This window comes from Scomber scombrus, chromosome 20 (assembly GCF_963691925.1).
Source record: "Scomber scombrus chromosome 20, fScoSco1.1, whole genome shotgun sequence".
NCBI lineage: Eukaryota > Metazoa > Chordata > Actinopteri > Scombriformes > Scombridae > Scomber > Scomber scombrus.
Window position 1 is genome coordinate 4,978,823 of NC_084989.1, and position 17,124 is coordinate 4,995,946.

General features: G+C 39.5%; 1 protein-coding gene across 1 annotated transcript in view; it reads left to right on the top strand.

Annotated features, from left to right (window-relative positions):
• The window catches only part of gfod1 (glucose-fructose oxidoreductase domain containing 1), a 28,954-nt gene extending 16,387 nt beyond the window's left edge, over nt 1-12,567 (top strand). The window contains exons 2-3 of the mRNA XM_062441135.1: nt 11,528-11,721; nt 11,827-12,567. Of these exons, the coding sequence (XP_062297119.1) occupies nt 11,528-11,721; nt 11,827-12,567 (935 nt within the window). The remainder of the gene's footprint in view (nt 1-11,527; nt 11,722-11,826) is intronic.
• Nucleotides 12,568-17,124: the final 4,557 nt, after the last annotated feature.

The window sequence follows — 17,124 nt, forward strand, 5'->3', positions numbered from 1 at the left end:
ATTTTCCTTTTGTGGCCTCTGCATTCTTGTTTAGTTTGTTCTGATCCACAAAGGATTATGGGGAAGATGCTGGAAGATGAAAGTGGCTTGCTTAAATGTTTCATATGTGAATATGCTTTATAGTGCTCGACCGATACTGGATTATTGGTGCTGATGCCGATACTGATATAAGGGTGTAAAAAAATACCATTATCGATATTTGCTGATAACCTTATACATACAGAATTGACAAAGGACATGTACATATATGTTAAACTTTAATCAAGAAAAAGGATCACATATACATTAAATCTTGCCTATATAACTTTAAAAATATATCGGTGCATATCAGATAACATATTCACAACATACCGATATATCTATGATAAGCCAATATCGGCTGACCGATATATCGGTCTGGCTCTAAAACTTTATGCATTGTCCACACAAATAGCATTTTGTTCCTCTTACAAATGAAAGGTTAAACTCATAAGCACACTTGCTGAGTCATAGATTTTGCTGCTACAGCATTACTTGGTTTGGTATGATCAGTAGCTTATGATGGCCAGTGTGAGCAAACTCTCTAGAAATTGCTGGTTTACTGACATTACTGAGTTATTTTGCTGACTTTATGACTCTCTGCTTTTGCTACTGTTATATTATGTTTTGGTACAGAGCAACAGTAACAAAAGTGAACACAGTGTATCTCACCAAAATACATTTCCTACTTATTCCATTCACTCACTCAGCACTATGATGTCTTTAAAACAGCTGACTCGAGAGAATCTTTAGAAATGAAGGGCTTCTGTCCTGTAGTTGCTACTTGAGGCCAAAATGGTAGCTGTAAAGAAACAATCACACTTCAAGTGATAAAATACCAACATATATTCCTTTTATAAATTACGTATAGTAGTATCAATTAATAAGAATGGGCTTTAAATCTGAAAAACCACTTGAAATGCTGCTTTCCTCTAAGTCATCAAATGAACTTTAATATCCATCATCCATGTGATATTCTTTTATCTATCATTTCCATCCCTGCTGATATACAATATAGTGCCAAACTCTGTTACCAGAACATCAGGAGCAGTCTCGGCTTTGCCTCTACAGGACACGGAATCACTTACACATGTATTATTGATGACAGCTGGCAGTCTCACTCGTTGTTGTTCAATGTAGTTTTCCTCAGACGTGCCAGCAGTCTTGTGGTGGATTGCTCACACTTTGCTTTCTAGCCTATAATAAACAGTCTGACATTCATCCTATCATCCTAATTAATGAATTGGGACTCATACACTGAACCGTGGGTCCGTTTTTGCAAAGCAATAAGCGCTTACTCCGACTGTTTGTTAGTATGTAAATGAGCTGAATTGCTCTTTGAGTCACCTTAATTTACCAATTACAGGAAGAGAAACAAGAAGCTTGTGTGGACAGTCGTTTCAGCTCGACCTTTACCTGACAAAGACACACAAAGGCTGGTAGTAAAATGCAAATGGAACAGGGAGGGTCTGAGAAGATTCTTGGTGGGGAGGCAGACAGTCTTTTGGCAGCCATGTTTCATTTGTCTCAGTTATGTGTTACCATCAGGGCTGTGAGGCGAAGTGTGCTGATTAGGGTGCTGTGTTTGTGTGTGTGTGTGTGTGTGTGTGTGTGTGTGTGTGTGTGTGTGTGTGTGTGTGTGTGTGTGTGTGTGTGTTAGAGTGATTAGAAAGGAGGGGTAGCAGTTCAACTCAGCAGTTAATTAGACCCTGGAGGACCACAGTGGGTGCAGGTGGAAGCCTGATTACCCACAGACACACACACACACACACACTTTTGCCTTTATATTAGGCGTGTTTACTAAGCAGTAGCGGGTCATTTTTCGCTCAGACACAATAAGCTGTTGTACTTTTTACAGTTCAGGGTGCTTGATGCAGTGTGTTACATGTTGATAAATGCTCATCAGTCCAGCATATGATTACTATTAACCATTACTCTCACTCAGATTACAAAAATGTGCAATATTTGATCACTTAATCTTAGTGTCATATAGTCGTGATGCTCAAAACACTCTAATAGCCACATTTGAAAAACTCATCAGTGTCCCCATTGGTCTAGATAATCCATAGACCTGTATTTATTCATTTATCATTATGTATACAATATGCACCATGAACACAACACTCACCTCCATCGTAGAGGAGACTGACACTACCAGATACAGATATCTCAAAGCCTGGACAGAGCAGAAGTGGGACACTTGGCCAGAAACACTTCCACTTTCACTTTCATTTTCACTGAAACGTGACATTATCCTTCAACAGAAAAGGTTAGAAGCACATTTTCACACGGCCAGCTAAATTATATATGTGAGACTTCATTAACCAAAATAACCATGAGGCAACGTTCAAGGTGGAAACAAAACCATCATGACTAGATAGCGCTTTAGGTGCAAGGTTTTTTTGCAATCTTAGTGAATTGATCCTTTAAAAATACTTACTGTAGCCTCATTAGCACAATATTTCAGGAGCTGTTATTATTGAATCATTCATGAAATTAATATAATTTACTCAAATCTAACAGTTTGTGTTGAGAAGGGATCTGTCATAAAGGCATAAATAAATATTGTGACAGCTTCAGCCTGAATGTAATACAGTGCTCTAATTGCAGTGTGAAATGCTGATGTAGCAGCCTGCTGAGTGCACGGACATCATTAAAATGTGCTTTTAGTGCACACATTAGGAAGCATGTGGCCAGACGCTACTCCTTTGATTACTATTCTTCTCTATAGTAGCCAGCGAACAGCTCTGGTGCAGGGGTTAATGGCAGCACTTTAAGGAATGTTAAACTCCTTGCAATTGGCTGGACATTAGCAGCGGGGGAAAAAGCCAGCTGAGTGAGACTAATGCCCTTCATCATTCGTACATGCTGGTTCTGCTGAGCACTAATGGACCTGGAACTGCCATACAGATAATAAACCCTAAATGCAACCTGCTGTTGTTTTTTTATTATTCTTATCAATAGATGTAATCCATCCGGTTGCTTTTTTGTCAGTCTAAAGGCTATATTGCGTGATTAATGCTATATTTCAACATAAGTAAAACACTCAAGCTTAGTGGGGTTGAATGATTTGAGTAAAATATCCAAATGCAATTTTTATTTTACCAATATCTCAATTGTTTTTACATGAATAGAATCAGTTTGGGTCCACCGGGATTTTATTAAGCTAGTCAGAGAGACGTTAGCTTCTATGCTAACCTGACTGACCACTTTATCCCATGTTTCTCAGGATATTACAGCAATGTTCTACTCAATGTCAATCAAGAGTGTTGTTATATGTATTTATAACATCTTTTATCCATTTAAAGTAATAACAAACTGCTTGTAAGCCATATCTGACAGTGTTTTGATATCAAGCTTAACACCTGTAATGTTAATGATAAGCTAATGTTGGTAGATTAAGTTTAATTAAACAGTTACATTAGCTGCCTGCTTGACTACACCCAAATCCTGGCTGGTCCACATTCAGAGCTTTACGTATAAGTATAAGTATGAAACTATAATAATTATGTGCCTTAAAGATTAAGTGGGAGATTCCAGCAATTTTGCACATAAGTACCATGCTAACGCTACTTGACATAAAGCTGAAAAAAAACTAGAGAGCCTTCTAAGCTAGTTTGAACAGCAAAAATGACACACTGTACTTTTTATTCTTTCAAACACCAACATTATATAGAGTTGTGTTTCTTTTTTGATAAAGTACATCTTTGGCTGAGTGAAAATAGTGCTTTAGCATTCAGAGAGTTAGTGCTTACAGCTAATCTTTACTTGCTAGCTTAAAACACTGTTAAGTATGTAAATTAGAATCAAATTCATGGATCTTCCAAATAGAAAATTGCAGTCTTTCAAATCATAGTTTTGGTATAAAAACAATGAATCAGTCAGCCTGGCTGTTTGTTTGTAATGTATCATAGTGAATGAAATAGCTCCTTCAATCCAAGTCTAATAAAAAAAAAGATGGGTCAATGGCTTAATTCATCTGTCTTAACGAATTATTGATATCCTGTGCATGGCCATTCCACAATACTGTCACCAACTTGTATCTGCATGACAGACCGACCAGACCGACTGTCCACCCCAAAACCTCATTAAATCTCAAATAAAAACCCCATTAAATCCCAGTAAACCTTCCCAGACTTGTACACTGAGTGTGTATTCCTGCATAACAGCAGAGGGTTTGGCTGGTCATCACTGGTCATCCATCAGTGCTATTAAGGTTGCTTTTTAAATGCTAATTTAAGAGTGGGAACACATGCCAGTCACACAAAAAGGGCAAATTAGTAGCTTGTTTGCTCTGATTTACATCCAACAAGAGAGCTGGAGCTATACACTGAAAAACACATATAGTCGTCCATGTCTGTGTTTCTGTTCCACCCCCTCCTCACTACTCCTCACTAATTGCTTTAAGCTAAATTTAATTTGGGATAATCATCAGAAAGATGAGCCTGGTCTGTCTCTGAGAGCCTACTCTGTATTGAAGCCAATGCGTGCACATCTTTGTTTTTAGGTTATAGTAAACCATGTTTTCTACTGTAAGACTTCATTCATGAGAAACTATGTGGAAATCACTTGAAAAACAGAACATATAATCCATCCCAATGTTAGATGTGTTTTTCAGTTGGTCAAGCCTTGAGAATATTTTATCTTCAGTTATAGTTTCTGTTATCAGGCGGACCACACGACGCAGGGATGAGTCAGTAGTCCTTCTTTGAACATTTGCAAATGCCTCGCTTGATTACTACGTGTGTGTGTGTTTGTGTGTGTCTGTGTGATTTTTCAGAGCTTTTCCACCTCCACTGGCTTAGTAGACAAAGCTAATTACTTTTCCAGTGCTTCAATGATGGAGGGTGCTTTGTGATATTTCAGGCCCACTCGCTTCCCTTTGTCTGGTCACAGCACTGCCACATATAGTGTTATACACTTGTGTATTCATGCACACATCTCAGTATACACACATACTCACGAGAGAGCAACAATATTTTCCAAAGCAGATGGTTGAGCTGAATTGCACTATTTTGCTTTTTCCATCCATCCACTGCCCATCATACTGTAAACCTTTGTGGTCAAAATGTTCAATACATATAGTAGCCCATAGTTAGATGACAGCTAATTTAAAAGTATGCATACAGATATATACATTTACATGCATTTACATGACTCATTCAATCCATTGTTAATATAAACATATCTAATTAGTCCTCATGCATGCTAAACTCTGCGTATCAAAGCTGCCTGACTAATTCTTTGTTAATTAATTAATCAACACATTTTTAGCTATAAATTCCACAATACTACTTTAATTTAATAATGTTGTGAGCCTAAAAAAACAACATTGACAAGTGTACTTAAATGCAACCCGACACTGTTGAATTGCCATACAGCGTGTGAAACATGTATGAAGTGTTGACAGCGACAGCATGACGTACCGCAAATCGTTTTCATCGGTATGTACAGTAGGAATCTTAAAAAAGCTCCTCCCCGACATGTCTCTTCCTCCTGACCCCTGCCCCTGCTGGAGCACGTGCACGCCGCAGTTTGGCAGATGGCTATGACTCCAGACCGGTTCCCCTGGCTTTTTTCTATTTCTGGCATCCTCATGCGGAGGGCCTATTGTTGTGGGCTGTCATGGTAAAACATTCAGCATCTTTCTTAATCCACCTGGCTTTTCCTCTGCGGTGATTTCCAGCTGTTGCCATTGGGCTGCGTTACAGATGGCTTTCTCGTCACTGTAAAAATTACATTTTTTTTGCCAAAGAAAAAAATAACTGGAGAGGTGTTCGACTGTATATTCTTATAAAACACTGTAGATTCATTGCTATAAGGTCATAAGAAGAACTGCTGTTTCCTCAATCTATGAGTCAAGTGAATTGTATCACTGTTGTCACAAGCCTACCAGATGACAAATTGCACACATTTAAACAATTAGTAATTACTTGCTACATAACTCACCTCGCCCTCACTTACACCCAACCTCACCTTCCTGCACAGTCACCACTTCCAGCCCTTCCTTCCTCAGAATTACCACTCTGGCGCACAATCACTGGAGTAGTGAGCTCAAACTCTAAAGAAATGATGGCGTTTGTGTGTTAGTCATCAACATTTCAATACTCAAAGCCTTATCTCGCTCCTTTCAAGGCTGTGTCCTGTGTGTGTGTTTATGTGTGTGTGGTGGCGTGAATAATGGTGTTGAGAAGAAAACACTGAAGCAACGAGGCCCAGATGATGTGTGTGTGTGTGTGTGTGTGTGGCAGTGAGCCGAGAGGACCGCTGGACTGGAGAGAGCTGGCCTTCACTGGTAATGATGCAGCTGCTCTCTCTCTCTCTCTCTCTCTCTCTCTCTCTCTCTCTCTCTCTCTCTCTCTCTCTCTCTCTCTCGTGGCCTTTTTCTTTGTCTCTGCGTGTTCTCTCGCTCGCCCTGTCCTTGTTCTTTTCTTTGTAACTTTCTCTGTTTTCCAAAAAAAAAAAGAAGTGGAACCAGTTCCTCCTGCTATTGACTTAGCAGGAAGCTAATTGTGTGAATATTATAGGCCCTGAAGCAGTTTAAACATACGACTTGTTCATTTAAGCTCAGTTCAAAATATACATATCGGTAATTATACACTATAGATAAAGGCACTCTGTGTAGTTTTCATCAATATATCAAATAAGAAGGAATGGTGGAGATAGATATTGTTGATGTCATGCTATCATCAGTTCTGTTCCTCCAGATGCCTTCCAAAACTGTTGAAAAATTAATAAGTTTCATGATGTGACAACACTACAGTTTAGTAGGTTTTATTAGGCTTGGGCACAAAATCCTCTTGGTTAGGTTTAGGGAAATTTGTGGTTTTGGTTCAACTCTATTTCCTTAAGGTCATGGTTATAATAATAATAATAATCTTGTGGTTAAGGTCATGGTTATGGTTTTATAAAAAAAGAAATTATGTTGACTCATTGAAGCAAACAGCTGTGTCCTGTCCTAAAGTTTGATATTTTGACTGCTTATTTCTTAACTTTCCTCTCATCAAAATTCTTATAACCACCAGAGGGGGTTTGTTGTTTAAACGGAAACATATGTTGTTTTGGGGCACTTTGCTGAAAAGGTTCAGTTTGTCATTTATGTTGATGACTAACACTCTACAGAAAGTGCTGAAATGTGCATGTGCATTCTTCTCATCAGATCTACATCTAGATGTTCAGATTTGAATTGTGATGCTTCCAAAATTGAAAGATTACATAAAAAATTAAACAGCTATTTGTATGTCCAGAGGTGGTTCTTGACATTTACAAGTGTGTAGTTTGTCCAGAGTAACCAGAACATGGATTGAGTCATTCATCTCAATAGTTTTCATGATAACTGTCTTCGTGCTGTAAACCATCCAGCAGATTTCTGACCTTGTTGTTCCACTACACTCCAGAATCTACTCACGCTGGCAGCGATCTCATTTTTTTATAAGTTATTATACAACGGCTGCAATCATGTTGAGACTCTGCACGTGACACATTCAATAAAGATTGAGTGAATCGTCTTCCATTCCGTCCAATTAATTATAATGCCTCTCTGCCTCTCGTTTTCCTCTCTCTTTAATGAGATTAAGGAATTCATTTTTTGTTTCTCAGTAGGTGATCACGAGCAGAATTTGTGTTGGCAAGTGATCAAACAGTAGTCATGTGTAATGAGAAAACAACTGTTCCCCTGCTACTGAGTATGAGTGCGCGCTTCTCTGTCTGTCTCCCTCGTCCGCACTTCATCTGTTGTAAGGAAACGGCTCTTCTGGTGGTGACAACACTTCTCCATGTTAACCACTTGGACCTGGATTTGTTTGAGGGGTGTCGGGCCTCGAGTCTGTGAGACGACAGGATGTGATTTCAACATGTGAGGTTAGCTGATTCCCTCTGACGGGATGTCACTGCTTGGCACATCAAGAGCACCTGAAGGCATGGCGAGCAGACTGCCGCCGTTCACCGCTGCTGAGGAAAGCACTTCTTCTCCTTTTAGAAAGCAGAGAGTGATGTTTATGAGCAGTGGTCTGATACCACCTGCTCCGTAAAATGACCGCAATGTCCGTCATGTTATTTTCTAATAACATACAACAATATTTCTACAATACCTCTCCTTCAATAATGAGTCTATTGTGACATTTTTTTGTAATTACTACATACCAGACTAGGCTAAGCTTAGAGTGACCTGATTCATTTTTTAATTTATAATTATGCAACCGTCATAGTTTTGCTGGAACACCTGCATAATATGTGTAGGGTTGCAGTTGTTCTTTGTACTTCTTCTTCTGCAAGGACTCTCAAGCTCTCTCTCTCTCTCTCTCTCTCTCTCTCTCTCTCTCTCTCTCTCTCTCTCTCTCTCTCTCTCTCTCTCTCTTTCCATCTTTCAAGTAGTCTCTTGGTTAGATATGTCCTGTACATGAATTATTGATGTTGAGGGACTGAGCTACAGCGCTGGAGGCTTTTTCTGCTCCATTACTGCTCTCCCACCGGGCCGCAAGCTTTACCTGAGAGTTGAGCTCCACTTCGCCCTGGCTATGACAGGACCAAGAACTAGTTTTTACGATGTGATGTCTGATCTCTCAATCAAAACTGTTTATAGCCGCTCTGCACCCTTGACGGGGGAGTGAAAAGCCGTTTATCATAGAGGCATGATATCGTTTAATTAGGGGAATAATGGTGCACATTTTCTGACAGTGGTACACATGGTTGTACATGTGAAAAATGAAATGGTAGGTCTAAGTGTTGGTTTCAGAAAATTACAAAAAGTGTCAGGTGTAACCCCCAATTCTGCCATCAGACTAGGGGAAGGGGATTTCATAAGCTATTGAACCATCCATTGAGTTCTACAGTTGAAGTAAGGGTAAGCCCAGCCACCCTGCAAAGGAATCTCATTTCGGCAACTTTCAGAGTCTCATTCTTTCCGTCACTCCCCAAAATTCATGATGATCGGTGAAGGTTTGAACATGTTGTAGTGGTCGACTGGTCTGGTCCTTCAGCAGACAGTCCACAATGCTGCTGATGCCACACCATTTCATTTTTAGATTGACATATAGTCCTGCTACCTTTCACAGTCTCATTTTCCGTCTCTTTCTTTTCCTTTCACGATCTCTACTCTTTTTTTCGCCCTTGTCTCTCTGTTCATGCCGCCCTTATCCTGTTTTCTGTTTTTCTTCTGCTGTACCCACCTCTTACTCTTCTATTCTCTGCTCTGTTCTACCAAATGTCACTTTGTTCCAATGTTATTTCACTGTTACTTTCCATCATTCTCATCCGTCTTCCATTGGACGCCCAACATAACTTCTCACTCAACACTGAAGGAGGCTATGGCTGAGTAGCTCTCTGATGACTCAACAGGCTGACCTGTCTAAGCCAGCCTCAACCTTTCAGAGTTTTGGGGGGGAGTGAAAGGTCATTGTTGATCCGAAGAGAAGCTGTATTTATCTCTGTAAAGGTCACACTCAAAGCCTGAGATGACACCTAAGTACAATCATGAGTTGGAATGACACTGCATAAAAAGCCTCAAGTTCAATTATCCCTGGCTTTAATGTTTATGTAGCTTGAATAATTGTGACCTTGCTGAAGAGCTTAAGATATAATTTGGTCAAATTGTATAAAAAAGAATAGCTGTGGACAAGGGAAATCTGCCTTTGGGCATTTTAGTATCTAGCCAAGCTATTGTTCTGTAAACATTGAGCTCAATATGAGTGCCAAAAAAATCAGTTAAGTTCATTTAGCATTTGCCCAGAGGGGCTTTACCCAGGGCAATGCATCTTCCCAGTATCTGTTTGACTGTATTTCTGCCAGAAAGTAGGAGACGGGGGTGTTCTGTTGTTGCTTGGCTTTGTGTGTCTACAGTGGTTGGGTGGTGGGTGGGGGCTCTCAGAGCGCTCCTTTAGAACTGGGTCAGAGGGATTAATTTCCTTGCCTGGCCTATTGGAGCTAATGGCAGATTAGCATGGGAAGTTTCACTTCCATAACAGCCCTCCACCCACAACCCTCAGCCAGGACTGGAAGCAAAGCAGAATGTTACTGCTCACACTGCAGGGGCTCGAAGAATGTATGTGTAAAGTAGTGCCACTATACACATATAGTACTTTCTGTCTCACTGCCTGCTGACCATGTGTGACTATGGCATTGAGAGGACATTGTGGGCTTTCAGCACAACAGCAAAACTAGCCAGAAGAACATCTAGATGTCACATTGGTCAAAATAAATCCATAAACAGTAAATACTTGAAGGTTTAACCAACCCGTTTTCTCCTTTTCAGATTAAAATCCAGTTCTCTTGTCAATGTGAAGCTATTATATCAACCAACACATATTTGCATATTCTACTCCTTCTCTGTGGGGGTTCTAAGTGCTGAACTGAATAATGAATGGATTGATAAAAATTTTAAGCCAGTTATCAAATAGAAATGGCAAAGATTAGTTAGTTTTGGCTAAAATGCAAGAATTTGCTCCTCAGTTTCATATTATTGTGAATTTGAATTTCTGTGGGTGTTCAATGGGTCCAACAAACATTTGAAGGTGTCAGATTGTTAAGGGCATTTTTTTGTATTTTGTGGCAATGTAGAGACTGAGCGATTCATGAATGGTTAAAAACATGATCAACAGATAATGACAATAGCCATGAGTTGCCTAATCCTAAGGAACAAACTGTGTACCTGTGACAAGACATTGCAGGGTCAGGTTCAAATCCAGATAGAGATCCAGTCTGCATGTCATCCATTTGTTGGCTCCAGTCTGTCTCCTTCCAGTTGACTGTCCACCAAAAAAAAGGGAATGCCATAACAGAAAGGTTTCTGTCTGTCTCTCTTCGCATTGCTGCCCAACCCTTTCTCTGTGCTGTGTTGGGGTGTTGTTGGCACCACTGGGCATTTTAATGTACTGGAAGTGATTTTAATTAGCTGTCCTGTATTGCCTCTGGCCTCCTTTTCTCTTCATTAGTCCTTCACTTCTACATTGTGTTTTTTTATCAACCTTCCATCAGGCCTCCGGTAATACCAGTGAAGCCTGTCTGAAAATCTCTCAGCTATGCATTCTTACCTCATAGCAGGACATTTATGACTTGCAACACCTTGCATGCTTGCCAACACTAAACCCTTCTAAATTGCATTTAAAATTCAGATTTAACAAGATTTAGCATCCCGGTTATTTTTTTGCAGTTATATTCTAATTGTGGAAATGGAATGTCAACATTAATCTTCTTATAGTTGCAGAGGTAACAATGTCATCAAATCTTTTTGCAAGAGCAGAAAGCCCCAAACGTTAAGGAATTCTTGAGTCAGCTATTCTGGGAGTTGCCACAATTTGTAGCAGTGCATTGTTTCTTTGGGGGATGTTTTTATGCTCCAGAGGATATTATGTCTGAGAGTGTTGTTAGTGTGTTGACCACATTATATTTCTCTCTCTTCTCCTCTTGTTCTCTACGCCCTCTCTTCATCTTGACATTGCCATGATGAGGTAAACAGTAGATTCCTTAGCAAACCAAAAAATGCTTATTCCCAATTGTCTTTCTTCCTTTTTAGGTATTGGCAAGAACGTGATATGTGACCGGACAGCCACGCCACTGGATGCCTTCCGAATGATGTCAGCAGCCCAGTACTACCCCAAGTTGCTGAGCATCATGGGAAATGTGCTACGATTCTTGCCAGCGTTTGTGCGGATGAAGGAGCTGTTAGAGGAAGGGTACATAGGGGAGCTCCTGGTTTGTGAAGCTCAGGTATGACAAAATCATTCAATCTCTTACTCACCATTGATGAAAATGACAACAATGTGGGTGTTAATCAACATGATCTTGTCACGTTGTCTCCTTTTTGCTCTAAAGGTCCACAGTGGCAGTCTACTGGGGAAGAAATACAACTGGAGTTGCGATGACCTGATGGGAGGAGGGGGCCTGCACTCCGTAGGCAGTTACATCATCGACCTTCTGACTTTTCTGACAGGCCAGCGTGCAGCAAAAGTCCACGGCTTTCTCAAGACCTTCGTCAAACAGACAGACCACATCCGGGGCATCCGTCAGATCACCAGTGACGACTTCTGCACGTTCCAGATGGTTCTAGAGGGAGGCGCCTGTTGTACCGTCACGCTCAACTTCAACGTTCCAGGAGAGTTTCGGCAGGAGGTGATCGTCGTTGGGACGGTTGGGAGGTTAACAGTCACAGGGACAGACCTGTATGGACAAAAGAACAGTGGTGGCGGGGAAAGCGGGGGAGGCCCTGAACTCCTGCTCAAAGACAACACGCCTCTTGAGAAGGCTTCATTACCAGAGAAGGCCTTTATTGATATTCCGTCCCCATATCTCACCGGGACGATCCGCATGATCCAGGCTGTTCGGCAGGCCTTTGAGGACCAGGATGACCGGCGGACGTGGGACGGGAGGCCTCTGACGATGGCCGCCACTTTTGAGGATTGTCTTTATGCCCTTTGCGTTGTGGATACCATCAAGAAATCCAACCAGTGTGGAGAGTGGCAGAACATTGTGGTTATGACTGAAGAACCGGAGATTAGCCCTGCCTACCTGATCAGTGAGGCCATGCGGCGGAGTCGGATGTCACTCTACTGTTAGCCTCCTACCAGTTACCTTAAAGACTGGGGATTGGCCTTGGTATTGTTGGAACCTTTTTTTGATACAACTACCAGTTTCAGTTCTTAAATTTGTCACTGGTTGGTTTTAAAAATCTGTATTGATGCTGTTACAGAAAGAGGTTATACCACTTTGATAAAGATGTGGTTTCCTGATACCTTGCCTCAGCAAGGTAGAGGAAAAGCAATGTGATTAATAATTAAACCTTTATTTATAAGGAATCATCTCCTGTTTTTTTCCCTTTTGAGAGAGAACTTGAGCCCTTCCAGGGAGATGCACTTCTAAATCAAACTGATTCATGCAACAGAAAGACAAGATACAATCCTACGGTGGAGGGAGATCAGGGAATAAAACTATTGCTACTTTTTTCTGCTTGACTGTAAGGGTATTGCACCGCTCATCTCTGCTCCTCTTCTATACGACTGGGTCTGGAAGATAACACCTTACACTGTGGGTCCAAATGAGGACAGCCAAGGAAGAACGATAGTCCTCTCAGTTAAAACTGTGCCGCTGTATTGTTGCTATAAATCTGAAGTACTTGCTAGTTTTACCAAGTGAATGTTTCAAAAATCAGTGTGCTTGATAGCTTCAGTCTCTGTATGCTTTTTTCTGTATGTGTGAAACAAGAGAGAAAAAACTCAATAGTTTGGCTGGTGGGTTTTCAGAGGGTTTTACCTTCTGCTTTATGTATGCAATATATCCAGGCTGTAGTCTGCAGCAAAAATACTTCTTATTCCAGTCTGGAGTAAAGGGTTAAGATACGCTGCATCAGTTACAGTAGCCTGTGCATCAGTTTATGAGTCCTGCAAGTCACATTGTGTTGACTGTACGACTGGGCAATCTAGTAAAACTTTGATGTTCTTATTAATCTCGTGCTTTTTTTATCAACATGCAACAGAGGCATGAAATACATTGAATTCTTTGTAGTGTGTTCGTGCAAATCTGTACTGAGCCTTAAGAGTGGACATTAATACAGTCTTGCACTAAGTTGCAAATGAATGCTAAGCTATATGGGGGTTTTAGCCTCCTTTTGCAATGCAGTGGGTCATCCCTACTGCAAGTAAATGTCATTTAGCATTTAGCATGCTTTATAAAGCCCCTTTAACATGCACAATAAAATGCAGGCTTGTCAGTAAGCATTGCGTGAGAGTTCAGTTTGACCTAGAGTAAGATTTGAAACCAATGGCACACAGTTACACTCAAGTAACTGTGCAGCATAGTAGGGTAGACAGAGGAGTATATAGCATTAGCAATTCATTCAGCCTTTGTCAGAGGTGTTACATGAAAAGTGTGATGTTAATCTATGTTTTACTGGTCGATTAACCTGTGAAAAGGAAAAATCATCAATGAATGTCTGTTGTTTATAACTTCCATAGCCTGACTATGGCACTCAGCTCCAATCCCATTGGTTCCTTAAAAACTTAAATCTTAAAGCTGCCCTTATCCATTTTTTATGAACCCTGGGTCAAAAGAAAGGGTCACTCGTAGTGACCATCACTTCAGTTCTCAGCACTTCTCAGCTCTACAGTGCATCTTAGCATCTTTCGGCTCATTGTTTTGGTTTTACAACCTGCATTTTTAATGTTTTGGTCCAGTCCAACACCTGCATCATCCTTGATTTCAGCTGTAGCAGGCAGTGGTTTATAGAAAAAGTGAATATAGAAAAAGAGGACTCCAAAATGCAAATGTTGAATAGACATTTTTAAACTGTTTTATGTCAATATTGCATTTACAGCTTGTTCTACTGTCACCAAATGACCAAAAATGATCAGTTATCACACATTTAAAAGCTCACAAATGTATAATTTCATTTTCAATTTTTTTAAAGGTTAGTATTATCCTAAAACAGCTGAGCACTGTAGTTTTTAACAAACATCAATGGTTGACTTACACGATGGAGCTTTGTGGCACAGAGTTTGATATATCAGACAATTCTTGTCAATATATCAGTTCATTGATGGTTTTGGTCTTTTCATTCGATTGGATTATACAATACGAATATGAAAAATATAGAATAGCACCAGACATGAGTGCAGCTTTTATTAAGAACTTCAGTGAAAAAAGAGTATATAAATAAAGAGAGCCATTGAAGAACAAGAGAGAGAGAGAGGTTTTTAATCCAAACTGTGATTGAAGGGATGTGTAGCATAGATATACTGAGGAAAAAGCTCATCTGTGATGCAATATCCTGCCTGAGTCTCACAGTTTTTTTAATATAATTTCTGCATCATTGTGACATAGAGAAAAATCAAATCAAGTTGTTTATCAGCAGCAGAAACATTAACCACTCATTGTATTTTACTAAGCACCTAAGGAAGCTAAAGCAAACCTTCAGATAGTATTTGCAATCCCAGTTTGACCCAGGTTTGTTCCGACAGGTGAAAGAACAACAATGACCCTCGAGCCAAAAAATTGATTTTTTTTTTAATGCATCTCTGTTCCCCCTGTGTGGTTTCAACTTCTGAAACTGTGCTGAAATACTATCTATGTAACGACTACTGAAAATGTACATATGGAAATATTATAAAACAACAATATGTGTTGGTCTAAAGAAATAAACAAGTACTGTATGTATTTTATTTGTAAAAAAAAAACAAAAAAACAACAACAACAAAAAACCAAGGAACTGGAACATGTTTCAATGAGTGTTAAGGTATTTATTATTTGTTTTTTTTGTTTGTTGTTGAAGCTTTGTGGCCTCACCTGCAGTGTATTTGGGAGATTAACAGCAGGCTGAGACTTTGGAGCATTCTTATAGTTAACATCTATGAAATATTGACCAAAACAGTCTTCTTTTAAACACACTGTTGTGTAAAGCTTTATGATTGCTCTTATGGATGCATCATAAATCACACATATATTAAAAACTGTTATTATTTCTCTTTAAGACCTCAATCATAATCTGACATTATTACACACATCATCCAGTATGAGCTCAGATAGGAAAAATCACCCGTTTTAACCACTCACAGCTGTTTCTAACGTAATGTCTCATCCCTTTTATGGTTTTGATGTAATGTGTCGTCGTGCTTTGTTGAGAGTTCAGGACGCAAAGCTCATGCTGTGGTGCGATCAGCTAACCGCAACTGTAGTTAGAAATTTTAGGAAAAGAAAAACAAGCCCAATAACCAACCTGCCGTAAAAAGATCTGAGTCCAACACTGATAAGCTATCACTCTGTCAGATTACTCATGTCATATACAGTATATTGCCCCTTGTGTCACAAGCGCCTTATCAAATATGCATATTGACTTTCCCATTTTTGTTCCACAAGAGTTCTCAAAGTATAAAAATTAGGATTTGATGTGGAATTCTCTGTTCAGGGTTAAATTTGTGTTTATAATGTTTAATTCATGGCTTAGCTTATTTCTTGATAAGATGCATAATCAGGAGGCCTAGATTTTGAAACATAAACTTGCTCAGTTATAGAAAACACTGGATAAGCAGGTGTTTATAGGACAAATTCCACATTCCACATATTCTCATTCATAATTCTCACATCAGTCCCGAAAGCATGCTTTATGACTTTATGATATATGGCTGGGTACTAGTGTAGCCTTGGCCCTGTTGAATCTGATTTGGATGTGAATGATTTAACTTTGGCGCCAGTGAGAAACCAGAGATTAAACCTGCATCAAAGGTCAAAGGTCAGATGGGCAAACAGTTGATGACTCAGCTCATTTTTAATGCAAGCCAATGTGAAAGTTCTAAATGAATCAACTTGCTTAGATCATTAGTAAGTATATTGCTTTATGATTAGAAATTAAAGTGAATAGATATCAGTGATGGTAGAAAGTAAATGAGGCTGACTGGAAATCCCTGATAATGAGAAAGCCTGTGGCTTGTTCCCCCCTTCATCCTTCAAATGGTTTGATCCATTGGTCCCGTACTTTGCTTTCCACAAAAGAAATGCCAAACCATTGTCATTTAAAAGGTTAAACAAATCAATTTGAAAGTGAATCATTTGTTTTCTGCAGCTTCACCACCAGAATCTATTTCATGCTAAAGTTATTGGTAACACTTAATTTTCAGGTCTGTTATGTCCTCATAATTTCCTAATAATCTCTTGAAAGTTTCCTGGAAAGAAGCAAGTGATCTGAGCAAAATACAGACAATAAGTTATTGTTTTGGTTACTTATAATCAGCTGTGTTGAGTTTATTATTGATTTTCAGAAGAAAAAAAAACCTTGAAAGATCTCTGCTCAAGTAAATATATTGTTTAGATTAGTTATATGTATCATTCAATTGGAAGATGTGTATTCTTCATATATGTTGAGATGTATGTATGTAAGTTTGTCTGTGGACATATTTTACATTTTACACTCAAACTTAGAATTTGGATTTATCTAGGAGTGTTCCAACCAATCACGTTCTCTAGAATTAAATCACATGTTCCTTCCAGTTTCAGTTCCAGGAAACTTGTTGGACAATTGGAAATTATTAGAAATGTACTGACCCATAAAATAAAGTGTCACCTAGGGTTCTGCACACTCGCACTAGTGCTGCTATCATATGCTCCTTGAGGAATGATATGGAAAAT